Source organism: Littorina saxatilis, linkage group LG2, assembly GCF_037325665.1.
Source record: "Littorina saxatilis isolate snail1 linkage group LG2, US_GU_Lsax_2.0, whole genome shotgun sequence".
Taxonomy (NCBI): domain Eukaryota; kingdom Metazoa; phylum Mollusca; class Gastropoda; order Littorinimorpha; family Littorinidae; genus Littorina; species Littorina saxatilis.
This window is the reverse complement of record NC_090246.1, coordinates 10,804,427-10,828,877: the sequence shown is the minus strand read 5'-3', so window position 1 is coordinate 10,828,877 and position 24,451 is coordinate 10,804,427. Positions and strand designations below refer to the sequence as shown.

At 41.8% G+C, this 24,451-nt stretch overlaps 1 protein-coding gene across 1 annotated transcript in view; it reads left to right on the top strand.

Annotated features, from left to right (window-relative positions):
• Positions 1-24,451, top strand: part of LOC138958179 (protein sidekick-like) — a 68,923-nt gene that overhangs the window by 35,777 nt on the left and 8,695 nt on the right. Inside the window, exons 17-33 of the mRNA XM_070329262.1 lie at positions 37-416; positions 1,091-1,358; positions 2,034-2,149; positions 4,241-4,427; positions 5,515-5,805; positions 7,009-7,207; positions 7,899-8,002; positions 8,327-8,397; positions 11,612-11,837; positions 13,152-13,267; positions 14,421-14,601; positions 15,872-16,012; positions 17,041-17,202; positions 17,917-18,042; positions 19,448-19,621; positions 21,132-21,263; positions 22,781-22,925. Of these exons, the coding sequence (XP_070185363.1) occupies positions 37-416; positions 1,091-1,358; positions 2,034-2,149; positions 4,241-4,427; positions 5,515-5,805; positions 7,009-7,207; positions 7,899-8,002; positions 8,327-8,397; positions 11,612-11,837; positions 13,152-13,267; positions 14,421-14,601; positions 15,872-16,012; positions 17,041-17,202; positions 17,917-18,042; positions 19,448-19,621; positions 21,132-21,263; positions 22,781-22,925 (3,019 nt within the window). The remainder of the gene's footprint in view (positions 1-36; positions 417-1,090; positions 1,359-2,033; positions 2,150-4,240; positions 4,428-5,514; positions 5,806-7,008; positions 7,208-7,898; positions 8,003-8,326; positions 8,398-11,611; positions 11,838-13,151; positions 13,268-14,420; positions 14,602-15,871; positions 16,013-17,040; positions 17,203-17,916; positions 18,043-19,447; positions 19,622-21,131; positions 21,264-22,780; positions 22,926-24,451) is intronic.

Here is a 24,451-nt window from a genome sequence, read left to right as displayed (position 1 = left end):
AACTGACGAAGAAGATATTTTGCTTTTTCTTCCCAGAGTTGCCGCACCCTCCTTACAACCTCGGCTACTCCAACATCGGAGCTCGCACGGTGCTACTTCAGTTCTTCCCGGGTTTCGATGGCAAGACCTCCATCACTCAGTGGATCGTTCATGCTAGGGAGGTCAATAACGAAGAAAATGACGACTACCAGCAGATCTACACCATCTCAGACCCCAACGCTCGTGAAATATGGGTTCAGAATCTAAAGCCGTTTACCAAGTACCAGCTGAAGATCATAGCGGAGAACGTGGTGGGTCAGAGTGCACCCAGTGAGCCGACACGGCCGTTTGAAACGCTACAGGCGCCCCCTGGTGTCCCCCCTGGTAACGTCACGGTGCGGCCGCTCAATGCTACAGCTTTCAGGATCAGCTGGACTGTGAGTTCATAATCTCCGAGTCTTTTTTTCTTTTAATTTTTATTTTTTTTAAATGTAAGTCTTTATCACTGACTTTTATGTGGTGGCTTTGGTACCAGTTGTTATCGGTGTGGGTTTGAGGCTGAGGTACAGAGAGCTATATTTCTTTACTCCCTGCGTCAACAATCAGTGAAGACACTAAGCAGACGGAATAGTACCACCTTGTATGAAAATTCATGCAAAAAGACCTGTGCACATGTTATTGTTAAAGATGTGCTCATTCTCGAAGACAGCGTTATCCTGCCCCCGTAGTAGAGTAAAATTGTTGTGGCATGCCAAATTCTCACCAAAACAAAAACCTGAGAGTAAAACGCTCAGGAACACAGAAGAAGAAGATAACTGCTGTTCATATGATGTCTTGCATTCTTTCGATGAATAGTCTCTCTCTCTCTCTCCCTCTCTCTCTCTCTCATCTCTTTCTCTCCATCTCTCTCTCATCTCTCTTTCTCCATCTCTTTCTCCATCTCTCTCTCTCTCTGTCTCTCTCTGTCTCTCTCTCTCTGTCTCTCTCTCTGTCTCTCTGTCTCTCTGTCTCTCTCGCTCGCTCTCTCTCTCTTTCTCTCTCCATCTCTCATGTTCTGCTTCCTCAGTTTTCAACATGCTGCCTTATAACACTGCACAAAATCTGTCCACAGCCTATACCGCGTCACGAGTGGAACGGCGTTCCAAGAGGGTATCGCATTGACTACCGCATGTGGAGCACAGAGGCGGAAGACAAGGACGTGGTCGCCGTGCATGAAGCCACATGGACTACGCTGCAGCTGGAGAATGGAATGAACATAGACTCTTACATCCTGGTGAACCTACAGGAATGGATGGACTATCAGATCCGCATGATCTCCTACAACGATATCGGCGAATCTTCTTACTCATCTGTCACTACTGCCAAAACCAGAGAGTCCAGTGAGTGTTTATAGGCTCTGCCCTGAAGAATTGAATTAAAAAATCAGTTCTTCTTCTTCTTCTGCGTTCGATGTTAAAAAAAAAATCAGTAAAATATCATAACATACAAAGTAGAGCAAAACTGAGAAAAAGGTCTCCATGGGAGGCAATCACCTTGCTGTAAATTCAAAGGGCAATATACAGCTGTTGTTTCTCTTGTCAGAGTCTTAATTTTGTTGTCAGCAGATTAAAAGCACACAGGTTACGTGAAAAAGAAGCATGAACAATAAAAACGAAGTGAAAACTAAAGAAATATTTAACCGATTTTTGCAAAAGTGTACATGTTAGATTGCAGCTGTTCCTGTCAATGATCAAGATTATACATACTCTGCGGCTTACTTTCCATTGCACAACATTCATTGAATAAGTGATATTTTCAGCGCATTAATGTGTAGATGCTGACTTCTGTAAGAAGAAAAGACAAAAACCAAGCTTCAAAATCTTCAAGTTAAGATTATGCGTTCTAAGAATTGTAAAATCTTAGCACATTCATGTGCAGATTCTGACTTCAGCGAGAACAACAAAAACCAAGCTCCAAGATCATGCTTTCTAAAACTTGTGATAACTGTACTTGGATCATGCTTTTTAATTCTTCTAATGATTGCAAATATGACCCAAGTGCGTGTATGTCCACAGCACCGAGTGCCAGCCCCAGTTCCCTGCAGGGCAACTCTGTGGGGTCCACTCGGATCTTGGTCACGTGGGGCCCAGTACCCAGGCTGGAACAGAACGGACAGATTCTCGGATACAAGGTGGGTGTTTAGTATACAGTGGGAACCCCCCTCCTCTCCCCCCCCCCCTCTCCCCTCCTCCCACCCCCTCCTGTCAAGACCTAAACTAAATTGAGAAAATCAGGTTGCGAAAGAGAGGGAGTCTTGAAATGAATGGTGGTAGATTTGCAGACATGATTAAATGACCCCTCCGCCTGTTAGGACCTCCACACATTTGAGAAGAAAAAGGTTGTTAAAGACAGGGGGAGTCTTGAAAATGAGGAAGATTTACAGAAGTTATAGATGGACAAATTAGAGTCTTGAAAATGAGGAAGATTTACAGAAGTTATAGATGGACAAATTAGAGTCTTGAAAATGAGGAAGATTTACAGAAGTTATAGATGGTCAAATTAGAGTCTTGAAAATGAGGAAGATTTACAGAAGTTATAGATGGACAAATTAGAGTCTTGAAAATGAGGTAGATTTATAGAAGTTATAGATGGAAAAATTAGAGTCTTGAAAATGAGGTAGATTTACAGAAGTTATAGATGGACAAATTAGAGTCTTGAAAATGAGGTAGAGTTACAGAAGTTATAGATGGACAAATTAGAGTCTTGAAAATGAGGAAGATTTACAGAAGTTATAGATGGACAAATTAGAGTCTTGAAAATTAGGTATATTTATAGAAGTTATAGATGGACAAATTAGAGTCTTGAAAATGAGGTAGATTTATAGAAGTTATAGATGGACAAATTAGAGTCTTGAAAATGAGGAAGATTTACAGAAGTTATAGATGGACAAATTAGAGTCTTGAAAATGAGGTAGATTTACAGAAGTTATAGATGGACAAATTAGAGTCTTGAAAATGAGGTAGATTTATAGAAGTTATAGATGGACAAATTAGAGTCTTAAAAATGAGGAAGATTTACAGAAGTTATAGATGGACAAATTAGAGTCTTGAAAATGAGGTAGATTTATAGAAGTTATAGATGGACAAATTAGAGTCTTGAAAATGAGGTAGATTTATAGAAGTTATAGATGGAAAAATTAGAGTCTTGAAAATGAGGTAGATTTATAGAAGTTATAGATGGACAAATTAGAGTCTTGAAAATGAGGTAGATTTACAGAAGTTATAGATGGACAAATTAGAGTCTTGAAAATGAGGTAGATTTATAGAAGTTATAGATGGACAAATTAGAGTCTTGAAAATGAGGTAGATTTATAGAAGTTATAGATGGACAAATTAGAGTCTTGAAAATGAGGTAGATTTACAGAAGTTATAGATGGACAAATTAGAGTCTTGAAAATGAGGTAGATTTATAGAAGTTATAGATGGACAAATTAGAGTCTTGAAAATGAGGTAGATTTACAGAAGTTATAGATGGTCAAATTAGAGTCTTGAAAATGAGGAAGATTTACAGAAGTTATAGATGGACAAATTAGAGTCTTGAAAATGAGGAAGATTTACAGAAGTTATAGATGGACAAATTAGAGTCTTGAAAATGAGGAAGATTTACAGAAGTTATAGATGGACAAATTAGAGTCTTGAAAATGAGGTAGATTTATAGAAGTTATAGATGGACAAATTAGAGTCTTGAAAATGAGGTAGATTTATAGAAGTTATAGATGGACAAATTAGAGTCTTGAAAATCAGGTAGATTTACAGAAGTTATAGATGGACAAATTAGAGTCTTGAAAATCAGGTAGATTTACAGAAGTTATAGATGGACAAATTAGAGTCTTGAAAATGAGGTAGATTTACAGAAGTTATACATGGACAAATTAGAGTCTTGAAACAGGGGTTAATTGTATTTTTGAAGGGGAAAATGCTTTGAAAGCAGGTTGGTGATGAAGGAATGTTGTACTCTATTGTTTGTTTGTGGGAGTTTAAAGCAGTGGCTTGAGCTGGTAGGTGGGGGAAGATGATTCATTAATCGTGCACACTGATAGGATGTGTGTGTGGTGTATGTGTGTGCGTGTGTGTCTGTGTGTGTATGTATGTGTGTGTGGTGTATGTGTGTGCGTGTGTGTCTGTGTGTGTCTGTGTGTGTATGTATGTGATGTGAGTGTACATGTATGTTCAGCCTTACCATTTCTTTTCCATGAACTCCCAGTGTTGTTAATATCTTTCAGGTGCTGTACAAACCATCAGAAAGCATTAATACACAGATGTTTGAAAACGTGGAAGGGGTGAACACCCTGAATGTCACATTAGAAGGACTGCGCAAATTCGTGTCGTACAAGATGGAGATTCTGGCCTACACACGCATGGGGGATGGGCGACTTAGTGGGCACATCATCAGAAAAACGGATGAAGATGGTGAGAGTCATGTCTGTTTTTTCTGTTGTTTTTGTTTGGGTTCTTCCTGCATTTGGGGGTGTGTGTGTGGGAGTTATGCATGTGTTGTGTGTGTGGGGGGGAGGGGGGAGAGAGGGTATGTGTATGTATCTGATTGTCTGACCGTGTTTGTGTATCGCACTGGTTTATTTCTTGTGAAGTAGAGTCAAATACGATTTTTGACTCACATGCGAAGCAAAAGTGAGTCTATGTACTCACCCGTCCGTCCGTCCGTCCCCCCCGTCTGTCCGGCCGTCCGGCCGGAAAACTTTAACGTTGGATATTTCTTGGACACTATTCAGTCTATCAGTACCACATTTGGCAAGATGGTGTATGATGACAAGGCCCCAAAAAACATACATAGCATCTTGACCTTGCTTCAAGGTCAAGGTCGCAGGGGCCATAAATGTTGTCTAAAAAACAGCTATTTTTCACATTTTTCCCATTTTCTCTGAAGTTTTTGAGATTCAATACCTCACCTATATATGATATATAGGGCAAAGTAAGCCCCATCTTTTGATACCAGTTTGGTTTACCTTGCTTTAAGGTCAAGGTCACAGGAGCTCTTCAAAGTTGGATTGTATACATATTTTGAAGTGACCTTGACCCTGAACTATGGAAGATAACTGTTTCAAACTTAAAAATTATGTGGGGCACATGTTATGCTTTCATCATGAGACACATTTGGTCACATATGATCAAGGTCAAGGTCACTTTGACCCTTATGAAATGTGACCAAAATAAGGTAGTGAACCACTAAAAGTGACCATATCTCATGGTAGAAAGAGCCAATAAGCACCATTGTACTTCCTATGTCTTGAATTAACAGCTTTGTGTTGCATGACCTTGGATGACCTTGACCTTGGGTCAAGGTCACATGTATTTTGGTAGGAAAAATGTGTAAAGCAGTTCTTAGTGTATGATGTCATTGCTAGGTTTAGTTATTTGACCTTGACCCTGAAGGTCAAGGTCATGTAAAGGTCAAGGTCAAGCATGTGAGTCGTATGGGCTTTGCCCTTCTTTTTGTGTGCGTTTTTTTGTCATTAATTTTTTTTCCTTTTTTTGACAGTGCCTGGTCCACCAATCATCATCTACTTTCCCAACGTAACGTACACCTCAGCCATCATCGTGTGGAGCTCCCCTAGCGATCCTAACGGAATCATCACCGGTTACAAGGTGTCCTATCGCAAACATGATGAGACCAACTCAGAACTGGAGAGCGAGCTAGGTCCCAGAATTTTTGAGTACAGCGTTGACGCCCTGCAGAGAGAGACGCGGTATGTCTTCTCCGTGACGGCCAGGACTCGCCTGGGATGGGGCGAAACCGCCAGCTTGCCTGTCTTGACCATGCTCAACAGAGGTAATTTTTATTGTGTGAAAGGAGGATTACTGAAACCTGAACCAGAAATCAGGGCCTGGTAGATCAGTTGGTAGAGCACTGGACTTGTGATCAGCGGGTTAGGGTTTCGAATCCGGGCCAGGACGGACACGGGTCAATTTTATGTGCAGACTCAGACGGTATCCATGGTTCACGTAAAAGACCTCGGTCATTCTGCCATAAGTGCAGGTGGCTGATTACATCTAAACACGCACACACCTGGGTAGCGCAACTCTGTTGCTACTAGTTTTCCACTGGGATGAAGCGACCCAAAATTTCCTAGCGATAGGACAATAAAGTAATGAAAATGAAAAAAACAAAAAAAACAAATGAAAACACCTGTGGAAGGTGCAGTCATGGATTTCAATCACAATCTTGAAAAAAAAAATTCTGAGAAGGCAAAACTAAAGACCTGCAGATTATATCTGGACCACAAGTTTAAGATATACTGTTGGAAGCAAGATTTCACGCATAAGTTTTGTGGAATTGATGCCTGTTTTTCTGATTGAATAAATGATTGATTTATCTTTGCATTGGCTTTGAAAAAAACAATATGAGTGCTTTCCAATACAGTGGTCCCTTTACCTCCTCGACCCTCCTCCCCCACGGCCACATTTTAAGACCAAAAATCAGGTCTTAAAAAGGGAAAGTTTCACTCTTTAATTGATGTTAAGGGCAGGGATGTAGCTCAGTCGATAGCGCGCTGGATTTGTATCCAGTTGGCCGCTGTCAGTGTGAGTTCGTCCCCACGTTCGGCGAGAGATTTATTTCTCAGAGTCAACTTTGTGTGCAGACTCTCCTCGGTGTCCGAACACCCCTGTGTGTACACGCAAGCACAAGACCAAGTGCGCACGAAAAAGATCCTGTAATCCATGTCAGAGTTCAGTGGGTTTTATAGAAACACGAAAATACCCAGCATGCTTCCTCCGAAAACGGCGTATGGCTGCCTAAATGGCGGGGTAAAAAACTGTCATACACGTAAAATTCCACTCGTGCAAAAAACACGAGTGTACGTTGGAGTTTCAGCCCACGAACGCAGAAGAAGAAGAAGAATTGATAGTTTACATGCTTCATTGACAGAACATCTGATCCAGGAGAGTCTTTACAGTGGCAAGATCTTGAATTGGGGAGGTCTTGAATGCCTTATGAAGCATGTTTTAAAGACAATCTTCCTTGTACTGTCAGGTCGACCGGACCAGCCTAGGAAGCCGACAGTGAACAGCCTGCAGATCCACGCGCGGAACATCAGCATCACCTGGCAGCCAGGGGCAGACAACTACAGCCCCGTGCGCAACTTCACCATCCAGTACAAAAGGAGGGACCATGAGTGGGCCACATTTCCCAAGACCATACCCCCCTTGGCCAACTCCTACATTGTCACTGGGTCAGTGTGTGCATGTGTGGGAGTGTGTGTGTGTGTGTGTGTGTGTGTGTGTGTGTGTGTGTGTGTGTGTGTGTGTGAGGGGGGTAGTGTGTGTGTGAGGGGGGAAGTGTGTGTGAGGGGGGGTGGGGGGGGGAGTGTGTGTGTGGGAGAGTGATAGTGTGTGTGTTCGTGTTCGTGTGTGTGTGTGTGTGTGTGTGTGTGTGTGTGTGTGTGTGTGTGTGTGTGTGTGTGTGTGTCTGTGTTCGAGGACAGATTGTAGGAAAAGGCCTAGCCTTAAATCTATCCTCATTAAATAAAGTTCAGTTCAGCTCAGTTCATATTTTGCTAAGCTCATTGGCTGCAAGTGGTGAGAGTCATGAGCATTGTCCATTTTCAATCCTCTTGACTATCATTCTCACCAGACTGAGAACAGCAACGCTTTCTAATGTAAGCAAAGTTCATCATCTGTGCCATTCATGTTTGTTTGTCTGATCACTTTAAAGACCTGCAAACGTAAGGTTTTGCTTTGTCATAATTAAACGTTCCAATACCTTACTTTTCTTGTTTTTTCATTCTGAATTCTAGAATGTTAGGAGTCTATCTGTTTGTAGATTAATGGCATTCTTGATTTTGGAACGGTAGCAGTGTGTGTTTAGGGTGTTTGATTTGTTGGATTTACTCAAACTGAATGACACTTTAATCATCCACGCAGACTACGGCCCAACACTTTCTACCAATTTCGTGTTGCTGCTACCAACGACATCGGAATGAGCGATTACAGTCAGGAGTCTGCTTCGGCCATCACTGAGTCAGACAGTGAGTCACTTCCTTCATCTTGCTATATTGGTGCTGTTTTTTTTTTTTTTTTTTTTTTTTTTTTTGGGGGGGGGTCTATTTTTTGTATGAAATAGAAAAATCTGTCTTCTGTGTGTGTGTGTGTGTGTGTGTGTGTGTGTGTTTATGCATTGTGATAGAGAGAGGGGGGGGGGGGAGGGGGGGGGGTCTGTGAGTCTAAGGAGCATTGCTGTGTGTCATATCCCAGCATTTCAGAAGCTGTAACAATAATTGTTTTGCTTGAATTTTGTTTTTCTTCTATTCTCTTCTTTCCTTCCTTTTCATCTACTTGTTTGACATGTGCAGAACCAGACGGTGCGCCTCAAAACCTCAGAGTGGTTGCTCTTTCGAGGACTTCTATTCGAGCGTCATGGCAGGTAAGTTGTGTTTAGAGCCTGATACATATATAGCGAGTCTGTATGCGTACACAAGTGAAAGAGTAAGAACTAAACTCAATACGATTTTAGAATGATACAATTTCTTTTTCTTTTTTTTTAATATTTTTGTTGTAAATTTTTTAAGAAAAGCAACTAAGGGGCAGTTCTTCATTTTTGTGTTTAAAATTCTGGTCAAATTACTATTAAGTCACTGAGTTTTCTCGGTATGATTTTTTTCTGAACATTTGTTTTCTTCTGTCTGTGTGGTACAAGACTCTAACAATCTTTGAAGTTCTTTGTACATGTTTGTTTCTTTCCTGTTTTCCTGCTGCAAGCCCCCTCATTTTAGCTCGTGGAACAGTGAGAACATTGAAGGCTACCGTCTGCGCTTTGTAGTGGAGGGTCACGATAACTGGCGTTATGTAGCGGCCGACAGTGTGTATTCCAAAAATATCAATGACGGCCTGACGCCAAGGCAGACCTACGTCTTTAACGCGCAGGCCTATAATTTATTCGGAGGAGGGCCCTGGAGTCCGCCTGCCTTCGTCCATCTAGAAATGGGTACACTGGTTTGATTGAAGATACACATGCCTTCTGGTGTAGATCATTAGTAAATCAGCACAGATCTGTTGAGGATTTTACCTAGGGTAAGAGCACCCCTCCACTTGGTCACATACCCAAAAGCTACAGCTTGGCTGTTTTCTGTGCAAAATGAGATTTTTTTCAGATTTTTCTTATACTGAATGAATGTTAACCTGACACCCAGATGTCAATCTTCAAAATCCTTCAGCAAGATATTCTAGCTTTGCACAGGTATCAGCCTGGCTGTTGATATTTGGTATGTGTCCAAATGGAAGGATCCTTTTTTTCCTGTGTAAGAGCCCGGACAGATCTGTGATGGCAGTGCATGATTGTTTACCCCAGAAGGACGTTAACAAAATTGTATTGATCCTGGTCGGAGTTTGTGGTGAACATTTTGTGAAGGTGGACTGTGGCTTTGTGTGTGAGGTCTGCACATGCTGTCAGCTTTGTTGTATGCAGTCAAGAGTTGTTGTCAGTGTAGCTAAATTACTCAACGCTTGTATTTTCTTTTTCAACTGATGACAACATGAACAAGAATAAAAGCTTTCTTTCCAAGGACTTTAAAGAAGCAGTCGTGTTTAGCACCTTGGTAGGTTCTCTTTTTTTTAACTAAGAAGCCGATAAAGAAAATGAAACTGAAAGCTGTTTTTAAAGTATTGTAAAGAAGCAGCAGTTTGTGTATTTAACACTATCCTCGGCTGGTGAATATTTTGTTTAGCAATAGAAGTGGTCTCCCAAACCATTTTAGACAACAAATTATCAGTTCACAAGCACACAGCTTGGCAACAGTAGAAACTGGTAACAATATATTAGCAGCAAATCAAACCAAATAATGCAAGGCAATGCTTGAAAGAATTAAAAAGTCAAAAGAAACCTGAACCAAAAGCTGAGGAATTTCAAATCTGAATACGCTTGAGATTTCAGTTCGTAAAATATTGGAAACTATCGAGCATTTCTAAACTCACATTTTTAGATCATTTTTGCGTACAGTATTTTGGTGTCAAGTTGTGTGCCTTGCTTCAGAACATCTCAGTGTTACCACTTCTTTGATTCTGGTTTCACGCTGTTAGTCTGCAGGAATCAGTTGCAGCGTTTTTTTTTAAATCTGCATGTTTTTGTATGATTGTCACCCTGGTGATTGTGGCTGTATTCAGATGTTTTGTCCATGCTGAATTTTGTGAAGTTGGTTAATTGTGAACTAGCTTCTTCCCATTTTCTGTTGTGAATCATTATTTTGTCCTGACACAGTCCTGCTGCTTGTTGTGGCTTTCGGTGTGGTCTTGTCACATCTGTTCAGCTGATTGAGTTGTGGCCAATAATGAAACCTTTCTTATAAAAAGACGATTAACAGTTGTCACACCTGCTGCATTTCATCATCCTAAGACACGGTCACGTCAGATGGCATCCCTGGCGAATGGTTCCACACAGTGCACAAGTTATTCAGTGTGGAGAGATGAGTCCGAATACAAATTTAGACGAAAATGTCTCAATGAAACTTACAGTACAACACAGCTGGTTTGTTTGTTTGTTTGTTTGTTTGCTTAACGCCCAGCCGACTACGAAGAGCCATATCAGGGCGGTGCTGCTTTGACATATAACATGCGCCACACACAAGACAGAAGTCGCAGCACAGGCTTCATGTCTCACCCAGTCACATTATTCTGACACCAGACCAACCAGTCCTAGCACTAACCCCATAATGCCAGACGCCAGGCGGAGCAGCCACTAGATTGCCAATTTTAAAGTCTTAGGTATGACCCGGCCGGGGTTCGAACCCACGACCTCCCGATCACGGGGCGGACGCCTTACCACTAGGCCAACCGTGCCGGTACAACACAGCTGGTATCAATCAACAAAACTCGTGCTACCCCCCACAGATATGCACCGTAGATCCCAATAATTCTCAGTGCAGACCTGTGCACATCTACGGTTTCTCCGTAATTTCTCCGATTTTTATATGCAGAATACGGTGCTACGAATTTTTAATTAAAATTCCGAAATTCCGATGTTTTACTCACACACAAAAAATTGTACCTTTTTCTGTTTTAAGATGTTTTGACCAATTAGTTGGCCGTTGCGTTGAAAAGATGTTTTCCGATTTACCGGAAGCGCGCGTGTTCTCAGCATTGAGTCTTTGTTCTTAGACTTAGTTCGTCCAGCGTCCAAATGACGAGACCAAAGACATTTTCAGAACAAATGTTACAACAGTGTTGATGTTTCACCTTGGCTTGTTAATAAATAGTAATTCCCATTCTACTGCGTCATAGTGTTTCAGTTTGTGTGCTTTGTGAGCAAAATTATGTCTTGAACTGTTGTTACAGCTTACTACTGAAACATTTTAAAAACTACTGAAATTTGGTTTGATTACTACTGATGAGCGGTGTGAGTGTGCACAGGTCTGTCAGTGAAACAAACAGTACGAAACAGCTTATAACTAGTCACAAAACATACCAGAAAATCCTGCTACCCCCTCAGATGTGTAGACACAAACATTTCTCAATGAAACATAGAGTAAAACACAGCTTGTAGCTAACCACAAATCTCTGCTGCCCCCACAGATATTTAGACAATAAAATCTGAGAGAAACCAACAATAAAACACAGCGTGTAACAAGCTCTGCTACTCCTCACAGACGCCGGCGGAGGACACGTGGAACGGCCAGTTGCTAAGTTACGTGGTGCAGTTCCGGCAGGTGCAGCAGCAAGACTTTCAGGAGGAGCCGGTGGAGTTCGACACCAACTCTGTGCTCCTGCCAAACCTGGTTATCTCGCAGACCTACGAGGTTCAAGTCCTGGCCATGAACATCAAGGGAAGGGGGCCTCCCAGCACCCCTGCCACCATCTATGTAGGAGAGGCAGGTGAGAATCGGCGTGGGTTGCTGAAAAAATCAGGTCACGATGTAGGTTAGGAATAATGACTGGTTGAAAAAGCTTCTTCCTCACAGGTCACTCATGTAAGTGAGGAAGGTAAAACAATAATGATAGGTTGCTAATCTATAAATATATAAAGATATCAGTTTCCTGGGTCACTTGAACAATAGGAAAATAACATCCATCTTCTGTGCAGTTGAGTATCACGCATGTTTTACTAGCTTTTGGCTGTGAAGTGGAAATTGTTGCAAAATTGATGTTTTTATATACATGTATCATATACATCTATCCTGCAGAAAGACATCAATGTAAGATGTAATCATTTGGTGTTATTTGTGGTGGTGTTAAGATTGCTGAATTGTTTCACCCACTTGCTTCAAATTCACCCACTTAATTTTGTCTGAATGTGATGTGGTGTTTGTACCATTTGTTCAAATCGTATTTGTTGTATACAGTTCCTGTTGCAAATGTATTAACGTTTAAGCCATACTTTCTTTGTATTTAAGATAAGTAATTCAGAGAGTGTTTAGATTTCTTAACTGCATGTAGCAGAGTATTTCTAAAAATGAACAGAAAAGAAATAGCAGGGTCAGGACTATGAATTGAAATTGAAATTATTTACATTTCGAGTTTGCAGATTTATCTTTAAAAAATTCTACAAGTTTAAATGATTTTCAGCATGTCACAGTTTTGATAAATCCAGTTGTTGTTGTTTTTATTGGACTTTCTGCTGCATAGCTACCTTCAGTTTGATAAAAATATCAAAAACAAATTGCTGTATGTGACAAGTGCAAAGATTAATTTTCTTTGGTATGAGATTTCATGTAAACAGCTTTGCAGCTTTATGCACATAGTGATATGCATTGAATTAACTATTCACACTCTTACCTGGCCATAGTAGTCTGTACACGACAGGCTTGGTCCCAAGTTGAGGAGCAGAGGGAGGGGGGGGGGGGAGGTGTGGGGGGAGGGCATAAAAGAGAGAACAAGAACAATTCTTTATTTGACGAGGGTAATAGAGTAAGCAGTGATCTGCTTTTTTACATCCGGCCCTCACCCTAAAGAGGGACTTAGTCTAAAATGACTAAAAAATAAACAAGTAAAGGAAACAACAAGGAGAGAGAGAGATACACGGAGAGGGTGTGTTTGTGAGAGTGCGTGCATGCGTGTGTGTGCGGGCATGTGCATTTGTCTGCTCCCGCACATGCTCAAATGTACATGTGCGTGTACTATTACCCATTCTTGAATCACTTATATATCACACCATCGAATCAATATAACTACAAACCCTGTTGTTGCCAGCACCCACTGCCAGTCCCAGCAACGTACAGGCCGCCAACAAGAGCTCCTCCTCCATTGAAGTGACGTGGGTAGCTCCACCCCCGGAAACACAGAACGGTGGACTCTCTGGGTACAAGGTATATATGCTGTTTTCCTTATTATCTGCCTTGACTTACCCAAATGCAGTATACCTATTTTATACTGCAGGAGGTATAGATTTGGTATGTTTGAGGTACATTTGAGGTACGTACTGAAAATGTTCCAAATCCTCCTCCCTTTCAAATCCTGTGACCGGCGGAGGCGACCACGGTGCAAGGGAAGCTCTATGGCAGTCTGGACGACCTACAGCGCAACATTTGCGCGGAGATTCGGCGTTTCCATCTGAGTGATCGACAAGAAGAAATCCTGTGACCTACCTGTTCTCTTTTCTATACTACACATTTTTGTCAAAATGGGGAATATATATATATATGTCATTGCCTATCTGCCATGTTTGCCCCATATATGTAAAAGATAGATGTCGCGTATACAAATTTTAACATGCAAATTGAGATCTAGAATCTTTCCTGTTAGCTGAGCTAAGAGTTTGGCGTGCATGCTTAAAAAGATTTTTGCCAAGGGATAAAACAGTGTGAGAATAGTGCATCATTATGAAAGCAAAAGCGCTGTGACAAACGTATACACAAAATTAAGCATCATACATATATATGTAATACTGACGTGTGTGTGTGTATGTTCAGTTTTACCCCCCGCGGGTTAGGGGGAAGAATTTACCCGATGCTCCCCAGCATGTCGTAAGAGGCGACTAACGGATTCTGTTTCTCCTTTTACCCTTGTTAAGTGTTTCTTGTATAGAATATAGTCTATTTTTGTAAAGATTTTAGTCAAGCAGTATATGTAAGAAATGTTAAGTCCTTTGTACTGGAAACTTGCATTCTCTCAGTAAGGTAATATATTGTACTACGTTGCAAGCCCCTGGAGCAAATTTTTGATTAGTGCTTTTGTAAACAAGAAACAATTGACAAGTGGGTCTATCCCATCTCCCCCCTTTCCCCGTCGCGATATAACCTTGAATGGTTGAAAACGACGTTGAACACCAAATAAAGAAAAAGAAATGTTCAGTTTTACAAAAACACCAGCAACAATGAAACAAAACACCAGCAGAAATCATCATCACATAATTTGTAATCTATGCAAGAACATACAATAACGAATGACACATTTCTGTTTGTTCTGCATTCAGACAATAAACTTGTATTGAATACTGAGCTGTCCTTTGTCTGTGTGCAGGTTTTATTTTACAAAAACAACAGCGGCAACGAAGTGGAGGAGCAGCGGATATCAGCAGAGACGCACTTCCTGCTCGAGGGACTGGAGACCTTCACCTTCTATTTCATCTCCGTGCAAGCCTACAACCTGGCGGGCGAGGGACCCCGTAGCGGTCTCGTCATCGCAAGGACGTCTGAAGGGGGTCAGTTAGTTTTCAGCAGTTTTTAGTTCTTCATAAAAAGACAAAAAAAAACATACTGTACTTACATATTAACTAGGACAAAAAAGTTACCAAATTGTGACTTTGTTGTTTTTGTTAATAGGTGAGTACAGTATTTTTTTTCTTCTTTTTATTTCTCGCTTTAACGTGCAGTCACCGACCCCCACGGGTTAGGGGGAAGAATTCACCGACCCCCGCGGGTTAGGGGGAAGAATTTACCCGATGCGACTAACGGATTCTGTTTCTCCTTTTACCCTTGTTAAGTGTTTCTTGTATAGAATATAGTCAATGTTTGTAAAGGTTTTAGTCAAGCAGTATGTAAGAAATGTTAAGTCCTTTGTACTGGAAACTTGCATTCTCCCAGTAAGGTAATATATTGTACTACGTTGCAAGCCCCTGGAGCAATTTTTTGATTAGTGCTTTTGTGAACAAGAAACAATTAACAAGTGGCTCTATCCCATCTCTCCCCCTTTCCCCGTCGCGATATAACCTTTGTGGTTGAAAACGACGTCAAAAACCAAATAAAGAAAGAAAAGAAAGTGCAGTCACCATTGTTTTTCTGTTTTAGTTCTAGACAATGTGTTGTGTACACTAGTAAAGCATGCTTGTCACCAGCCCTGTAGGTTTGATCAGTTCGTTATTTGTATCATTAGTGTCTGTCTGTCTGTTTACTTAAAAGACCACCGCCACTGTTGGCCTAGTGGTAAGGCGTCCGCCCCGTGATCGGGAGGTCGTGGGTTCGAACCCCAGCCGGGTCATACCTGAGACTTTAAAATTGGCAATCTAGTGGCTGCTCCGCCTGGCGTCTGGCATTATGGGGTTAGTGCTAGGACTGGTTGGTCCGGTGTCAGAATAATGTGACTGGGTGAGACATGAAGCCTGTGCTGCGACTTCTGTCTTGTGTGTGGCGCACGTTATATGTCAAAGCAGCACCGCCCTGATATGGCCCTTCGTGGTCGGCTGGGCTTAAGCAAACAAACTAACAAACAAACAAACTTAAAATACCACTTGGTCAACGTACTAATACATTTAACGTTTTGTTTTGTCAATAATTAAAAGTCCCAATAATCTACAATTCTTGTTTTTTGATTAAGCTGAAAATAAACAGTTAACAACAATAGGTCAAGGCTCTTGTGAATGTGTTGTTTTGTGCTGAATTAAAAGTTTCAAAAATGTAATCTTCCGTTTCTGTGTATTTGATGGAAATGTTGAGAGCGTAAAATCTAATGAATCTAAATCTGATTTCCCACAGTGCCCACCGCTCCGGGCCCCCTGCAGTTCACCAATATCACGCTGCGACAAATCACCGTGACCTTCCTGCCGCCCGTACAGCCCAACGGCAAGATCCTGCTTTACGAGATGGAGTACTTCCCCATCAGGAATGGAAAGCAATGTGAGTAGTTGTTCTTTATGAACAATAAAAAAAAATCTCTACAGTAGTGTTGTTCCGAGGCATCGGTCTGTGGTCATTGGAATGGAAAGCAATGTTAGTGGTTGTTCTCTATGCACAATAAAACAAAATCTCTACACTTATCGTGTTGTTCCCAGGCCTCGGTCTGTGGTCATTGATGCAGACATTTTTAATCTGACGCCGTGATCTGACCCCCAGCTGGTCGCCTGCCCGATAGTTTTGACATGTAGGTCTTCTGGCCATCAGTTTTTCATCCATACAAAAATTATATATGTTTCAAAGTGTTTTATTATTTAATGTGTTCAGCTGTACGATGGGAAGATCTAAAAAAATCTTGTGGTCTGGGTGGCCGAGTGGTAAACGCACTTGCCTCGGAAGCGAGAGGTTGCGAGTTCGACCCTGGGTCAGGGCGTTAGCAATTTTCTCCCCCCTTTCCTAACCTAGGTGGTGGGTTCAAGTGCTAGTCTTTCGGATGAGACGAAAAACCGAGATCCCTTCGTGTACACTACATTGGGGTGTGCACGTTAAAGATCCCACGATTGACAAAATGGTCTTTCTGGCAAAATTGTATATATATAGGCATAGATAAAAATGTCCACCAAAATACCCGTGTGACTTGGAATAATGGGCCGTGAAAAGTAGGATATGCGCCGAAATGGCTGCGATCTGCTGGCCGATGTGAATGCGTGATGTGGGATTGTGTAAAAAAATTCCATCTCACACGGCATAAATAAATCCCTGCGCCTTGAATATGTGCGCGATATAAATTGCATTAAAAAAAAAATTAAAAAAAATAAAAAATCACTGCGCTTAGAACTGTACCCACGGAATACGCGCGATATAAGCCTCATATTGATTGAAGTGCATGTGGTTGATTACACCTTAAACAACGCACACACCTGGGTAGCGCTACTCTTGTTGCTAGCTTTCCACTGGGAGGAAGCGACCCGAATTTCCCAACATTGGGGCACTAGAGTAAATGAAATGAAAACCTCTCCTTTCCGTTCCAGTCGGCGTACTGCCCCCGAAGCGAGTGTTGCGTGAGAACGAGACGAGGGTGGTGGTGACCGGGCTGGAGGAGGAGGTGCGCTACAAGTTCCGCGTGTCCGCAAACACCTCCATAGGGCGCGGCGACGCCAGCGAGGATTTTGTCACCACTGGACCCCAGCCAGGTAAGAACAGCCGGGTTTCACTGGTACCAACTAGCATTTTCAGAGTGACAGGACCCTAGCGAGGTAAAAAAGCATATGTTTCATGTCACATCTAGCATCTCTATCATGACAGTACCCCATCTAGGTAAGAACAGCGGTTACGGGTAAAATCCATCCGACGCCTCCAGACTGACAGGACTCCAGATAGGTGTCACAAGTAAAAATCCAACATGTGTAGGAAGGGGGGGGGGGGAGGCCAGTGAGGATTTTGGTTTGGCAGGACCACAGCCAGGTAAGAACATAAGTTACAGGTGAAATTCAACACCTCCATAGGGCGGGGGGAGGGAGCAAGAGAGGATTTTGTCATCTCAGGACCACAGGACTAAGCAAGGGAAGAACAGGTGTTACAGGGAAGCCATTTCCAAGACAGAGGCAAATATCCTTTCAACATCAACATGGGGATGGAATTAGAACTAATCTGACTTGGGTTTTGTTGGAATCAAACAGATCCTTACGGTAATCTGTGTGGATGGGAAGGATAGAGTTGTGGCCAGATCAGGTAATGTAAGTTTCCACTGGCAAAAGGGTGGAAAGAGAATGCAGGGTGCATAGAAAGTTTGGGAGTGAAATATAGTCTCCCTTGCATTGTTTCCACCAGCATATTCACCATCTCTCAGTTCTTAGCCATTTTTATTCTGTGAAAAATGTGCAAAGTTTGACTGTGTGGTATTGCAGGCTCCCCAGCTGCCCCCAGTCGGCCGTCGGTCAACCAGCAGGACCGGTCACTGCTCCTCCAGTGGGTGGACGGCACCTCGGGGGACTCCCCCGTCTATGGATACTTCATCCAGAGCCAGAAGCAAGGTCAGTGTCGTGACTTTTGCAGTGGTACCTGCAATTTGAGGACACCTCCCAGTAAAGGGCATCTTCTGCTCTCCCTTTCTCTATCATGTTAACCAAAATATACCCGCCATGACAGGCCACCTGCAATGTAGCGATACTTTTTTCTGGTCCCAAGGGTGACATTTCATCGCAGTTGCCACTGTTCTTCCTATACAGATGAGATGCTTTCTCCTTCACCTACTGGTACTAAGTTTTGGTAAAGATTTGGTACTTTTGATTAATTGAAAGCCTTAATTAGTACTATCGCCATGTGTGAATCATTAGTTGTCTTTTTTCAGGGGTGAAAAAAAATCAATAAAAACCTTAACAATAGATGTTTAGTTGAAATAACTCTGTCGGGTTTGTGTGGGTAATGAAAGACTCAAAGAGTGATAAATACCCTTGCTTTTTCCTCTGACAAATAACTGTCGGGTTTGTGTGGGTAATGAAAGACTCAAAGAGTGATAAATACCCTTGCTTTTTCCTCTGACAAATAACTGTCGGGTTTGTGTGGGTAATGAAAGACTCAAAGAGTGATAAATACCCTTGCTTTTTCCTCTGACAAATAACTGTCGGGTTTGTGTGGGTAATGAAAGACTCAAAGAGTGATAAATACCCTTGCTTTTTCCTCTGACAAATAACTGTCGGGTTTGTGTGGGTAATGAAAGACTCAAAGAGTGAATAATACCCTTGCTTTTTCCTCTGACAAATAACTTCACACGTGCTCCTGTCCACATGTTACCAACACATCCCTTGCTTGTAATTGGCACCTCCAATGTTTGTCCAAGTAAAAAGCAAGGGCATTCACTCTTTCACAACCCATACAAACCCAACAAGAGTTATGTTATGAATTCGTCTATTGTACGTGTTTTTTCGATGAAATACTTGTTTGTAAAAGACCCAGTGCAATCATGGCCTTCACAGACAGTGTGTGAATGAAGAATGTGCAAGGTTTTGTTTAGGCAAAAAAAAAAAAAATAGTCTGTTTACGGTAACCCGACCGACCCTATTTTTTTTGCGCGACCCTAGACTTTTTCTTGGCATTTGGGGGGAAAAAAAAAGAAAAAAAAATTTTGGGTTTTTTTTGTGCAAAATAACGTAAAAATATGGTTTTTTGGGGGGGAAAAAAAGAAAAAGAAAAAAATACCGACCTACCGACCCTATTATTTGGGCCTATGTTACCGTAAACAGACCTATTTTTTTTTTTGGCTTTATCACTTGAATTTTGGTTATATAAGAATCATATTAGTCATAAGATTTATTTTAATGTTAACAATGTTGTAATGTTCTGTTTGTCTTCATGTTTATGCGCTGCCAATGTAATTGATCAGATTTGAGATTATAGAGTTAATTTGATTTTTGATTTGATTTTGATCACTGCGTGCAGATGAAGCGAGGTTTGTGACACTGCAGCAGGAGATCACCAGTCAGTCCAAAGCTCTGGTGACCCTCGACAACCTCAACCCTAACACCGAGTACCGCTTTCGCATCATCGCCATCAACAACCAAGGCATCAGTCAGCCAAGCGTATCGTCCGACAGATTTGTTACTCCAAGTTTGGGTCAGTTTTTTGTCTGCAGTTTTTTTTTCTAAGTCTGTGTGTCTGTGCCTTTCTCTCTCTCTGTCTCTGTCTATCTGTGTCTCTCTCTCTCTCTCTCTCTCTCTGTCTATCTGTGTCTCTCTCTCTCTCTTTCTCTCTCTCTCTCTTTCTCTCTCTCTCTCTCTGTTTTGCTAGATTCCCTCTATCGTCGCTAAACTCATCATAAAGGAAAATGCCTCAACAGTAATGAAGTTAAAAAAACTTTATTCCACTGGAGAAGCATCTTAAGTTAAAAAAAAAGCCATTTTCGTGCATAAACTGTACTACAGAAAAGTGCCAATTTACATTACATCATTATTTAAGAGAGCTACCGGCAGATATGGATCTGTCAACTTGAATGTTACTATATGCATGGTTGATTGATTGATTAATTGATTGATTTTACAGACACACAGTCAAGCTTGTAATTTCTCTTTTAAAGATGAATAAAGATTATTGTATTGTATTGTATTGTATTGTATTGATCCCACCAATTGCATGATCCCACCTTTATAAGACCAGTCTTGCATTTTCAGGCACATCAGTTTGGAACTCACTGCCATCAATCATCCTTCATTGTTCAAGCAGTTGAAGTCATTAAACTGTTTTTAGAAATGTGTTAAAACCCACTTCATATCTGGGTAATTTAATGCGCTTTGATTTTTCACAGTTGATATAACGACAAAGATATTGTGCATTTTATATTTTGTACCAAATATGTTTTGGTCATATTATGTTCCATTGTTACTTGCTTGAAGGCTCGCGCATTGGTGTTCATATTATGCATTTGATTTTGTAAATTACTACATTGATTATGTACGAGCTTAATGCATCATCTGCGTCATCATCATCATCATCATCATCATCTTATTTTTCTTCCTAGTTTGTATTTTTTTTTTATTGTGTGTTTATGCGCCTCAGGGACAGATTGTAAGAAAAGGCCTAACCTTAAATCTTAATACTTGTAAAATAAATTTCAGTTCAGTTCATTCCTCTCTGTCCCTCTCTCTCTCTCTCTCTTTGGATTTTCTGTTTGTCTGTTTGTCTGTTCCTCTCTCTCTCTCTCTCTCTCTCTCTCTCTCTCTCTCTCTCTCTCTCTCTCTCTCTCTCTCTCTCTCTCTCTCTCTCTCTCAGAGTCTGGTCTACTGTTAAATTCTGGTGGAAGAAGCAGACTAGTGGGGGGGGGGGGGGGGGGCATAGATGAATATTGAATATGCACAAGAGTTACCTTTTTGCAGTCGATGATGACTTTACACTAACGTATAACGTGATTGCCACCCGATCCATAGTAATAGTAATAATAGCACATTTATATAGCGTTGCCCTTACAGCATGAACTGGACAACGATGCAAAAGTATATACGGTAATAATATTGATCTACACACATTTTTTTTTTTTCGGCCGGGTTTCAACTAATATGTGACTGCTGAATCCCCTCTGTGTTATTTACCTTTTGAGAGAAATTCATGAATGTTTAATGTTGTTTTGCAGCTGTGGCACAGGTGGCCAAGCCATTCCACACAGAGTGGTGGTTCTTGGTGATCATCGCACTGACTGGAGTCATCGTCATCCTCGTCATCATCTCTCTTCTCTGTTTCTTCACACGCCTCAGGAATGCTGACAGTGAGTTATCACCCCTTGGTTAGCGTTTTGATAAAATGATCTTGGATTTGATGATAGAGTTTTTTAATAATGATTTTTGTTGAGGGAACTCAACATTTATCCTGTGCTGGAATTCTAATATACAGTGGAACCCCCTTTTTAAGACTTCCACAAATCTGAGAGAGAATCAGGTCTTAAAATGGGGATACATTTACAGAGGTTATGAACAGAAAGTCTGAAAAGGGAGGGAGTTAAATAGGGGGGGGGGGGGGGAGGGGGGGGGGGGGGGGGGGGGTTCCACAGTGTATCCGAATAAGTTCACTTTTTCTGTAAACATATAAAATGGCCCATTTTTGATGTTCAAATTATGGGAATTTTTTGGCTTCAGGGGTCCCCTTCCTGAACCCTCCCCTCAGTAAGCTGATACATTTCTACCCCAATTCCATCCCTCTGTATCATTTCTTGTCTGGAAGGCTGACAGTAAGTCCTTGCCATATTGCTTATGAGGTGTGTATCATTTCTTGTCTGGAAGGCTGACAGTAAGTCCTTGCCATATTGCTTATGAGGTGTGTATCATTTCTTGTCTGGAAGGCTGACAGTAAGTCCCTGCCATATTGCTTATGAGATGTGTATCATTTCTTGCCTGGAAGGCTGACAGTAAGTCCTTGCCATATTGCTTATGAGGTGTGTGTCATTTCTTGTCTGGAAGGCTGACAAATCTAAACATCGAAGTGACTGTGGTAAGTTGAACGAAGTTAAAAAACAAAGGATTACTGTACTCACCGATACAAAGACGACACAAGACGATAACGAATTTTCGCTTCTGGAAGCTTCATCAGGAAAAACAAGAACACAAAAGACAACAAAAAGCAGACGCGACACGTACGGAACGAACAAGGTTTGAAAGAAAATGGAGGGGAAACACGCAAAAAGGAGAAGGAACTCTAGGAACGGAAATGAATGAAAGGGGAGAGAAGTGGTTGGATGATGTCAAGGGCACAGGCATACAGACTAAAAGTAATACACATTCATATGGGGGGGGGGGGGGGGGGGGGGGGGAGGGGTGGGGGGGGGGGGGGGGGGGGGGGGGGAGAAAGGAGGGGAAAAAAGGGAGGGGGAACACACGCACGCACGCACACACACACTCACTCACACACACACGCCCACACACACACACACACAAAACCAAACACAGAAACACACACAGAAACAAAACCACACACACACACACACATGTGTTTCTGTGTGTGTTTATGTGTTTGGTTTTGTGTGTGTGTGTGTGTGTGTGTTTTCCCCCCCTTTTTGTTCCCCCTTTCTCCCCCCCCCCCCCCCCCCCCCCACCCCCCATTCTTCCAAGATGTTTAATAAACTTCACACTCAATGGTAGTAACAGTAAGTCTCTTTTTGAGTTCTTGCCATATTACTTATGAAGTTATGTGTTGACAACGTTGTCAATTGTGAGTGCAGTGTGATTCTGGAAGTATGTTATTTGTATGTAATTGTTACAGGTTGATATGGTTATTCACTGTGTTTTGCAGAAGAGATGAAGAGATCGCAGACCAACACCACCGTCATGTCGGAGCCCTCAGAGCCGGAGGATGGTGGCTTCCCCACCTACGAGATGAGACAATCACGTCGCAATATTCAGCCCAGGAACGGATCTATCAAAAATATTTATGCTAGGTACGGTGCATTGTAGAGCTTACCCGCCCTACTAATAGCTGAGACAGTCTTGTCGCAACATTCTGCCCAAGAACAGATCTATCAACAATATAAATGCTAGGAATTGTAAATTGCAGTGCTTACTTTTGACCATGGTTAAGGGCAGGTGGGCCAGTGCAAAATTGACCAAATCGTTCAAAACACTGTTTTGGGTATTTTAGCAGATTATGTTTCCATAACATACCTATCATCCATGTGTGTCGGTGTTTTTGTCAAAAGTGTCCTATTTATCTGTCAATAAAGACAAAATGTGAACATGTGTGGCATTGATTGTCTTCTGTAGTCGATATTCCCCCGCCAAAAAATGTCTCATTTCAAAGGCTAGTTACGGCTTTGTCCTCAGCAAAACAGTGCATTCACGACATACGAAACTGCGCAGCAGCTCTTGACCTATAACATGACATCAGTGTTTTGATGAATGTTCCATTCACTCAGCCACTTGTCCGTTGCAAAGGCAGCAATCGTAATCGAACGGAAATGTCCTTATTTGGAAGGTACTCGACATCCATTGGTTCGTTTCATAAACCGAAATCGGGAACCAGTTTACTTTGTGGGTGCGCATGCTCAGCTTACGAATTTTGCATACGGAAACTACCGAAGAGACTCTCGGCCATGACGGGAACACCCGAAGTTCACTCGGTTTTACAACATCCTGGTTACACATCAAACGATCGGTGACAACCGAAAGCGAATTTTTCCTTGAGAAACAACCTTTGATACGATAACAATGGCTCGAAATAAGAAAGAGGACAATGTGTTTATTAGCTCGGTTAGCAACAACAAGTAGTTCCGCTGGTACTAGGCCAAAGTTTGGATTCTGTCGGTGTTTCCGATACAGAGGAAAGCTTTGATCTCCACGCAGATCCACAAGTCGCCATTTCCGAACACGCCATGCAGCACACTTTTTACGTCTCGGCACTGGCTTGCTTTGCGCTGAATTTGAGTCAGTTTCTGTGCAGTATCTCCTCGACAAGCAAGTTGAGCATTTGCTACGCAAAAAAAACAAAAACAGGAGAAAGTATCCAACATCAGTCAGATTATCGGTAATGTTTCCTGGGCCTGCCATTTCCCGAACGAAACTGGATCAGCAACTGTTTGTATCAATCTGCACTTTCGTAAATTCCGTCACTGTCTTGACGAACTGTGTCATTTTCTTCACCGCGGTACACAGTTCATTGCGAAGAGCTTCCTCAGTAAATCGTTCAGATTCCACGTACGATTTGTTGTCAAAAAACAACTCAAACGAAAGTTTCAAACTCATCATCCTCCATCTTGCTTGTCGAAGCACCAAAGTACTGTATCGATGTAAAAACAAAAGCAGAAAACTTCGAGGAAACCAACAAATCGACGAGATAACGGAAGGAAATAAGTCTCGTTCTGGCTCAAGTAAGTTACCGTTAAAAATACCGTTATTCTCGCATGCAAATACAAACGAGAATCGGGTCATTGATACACGTTTAGCGCTGGGGCAGTATCCCCATGCTGGT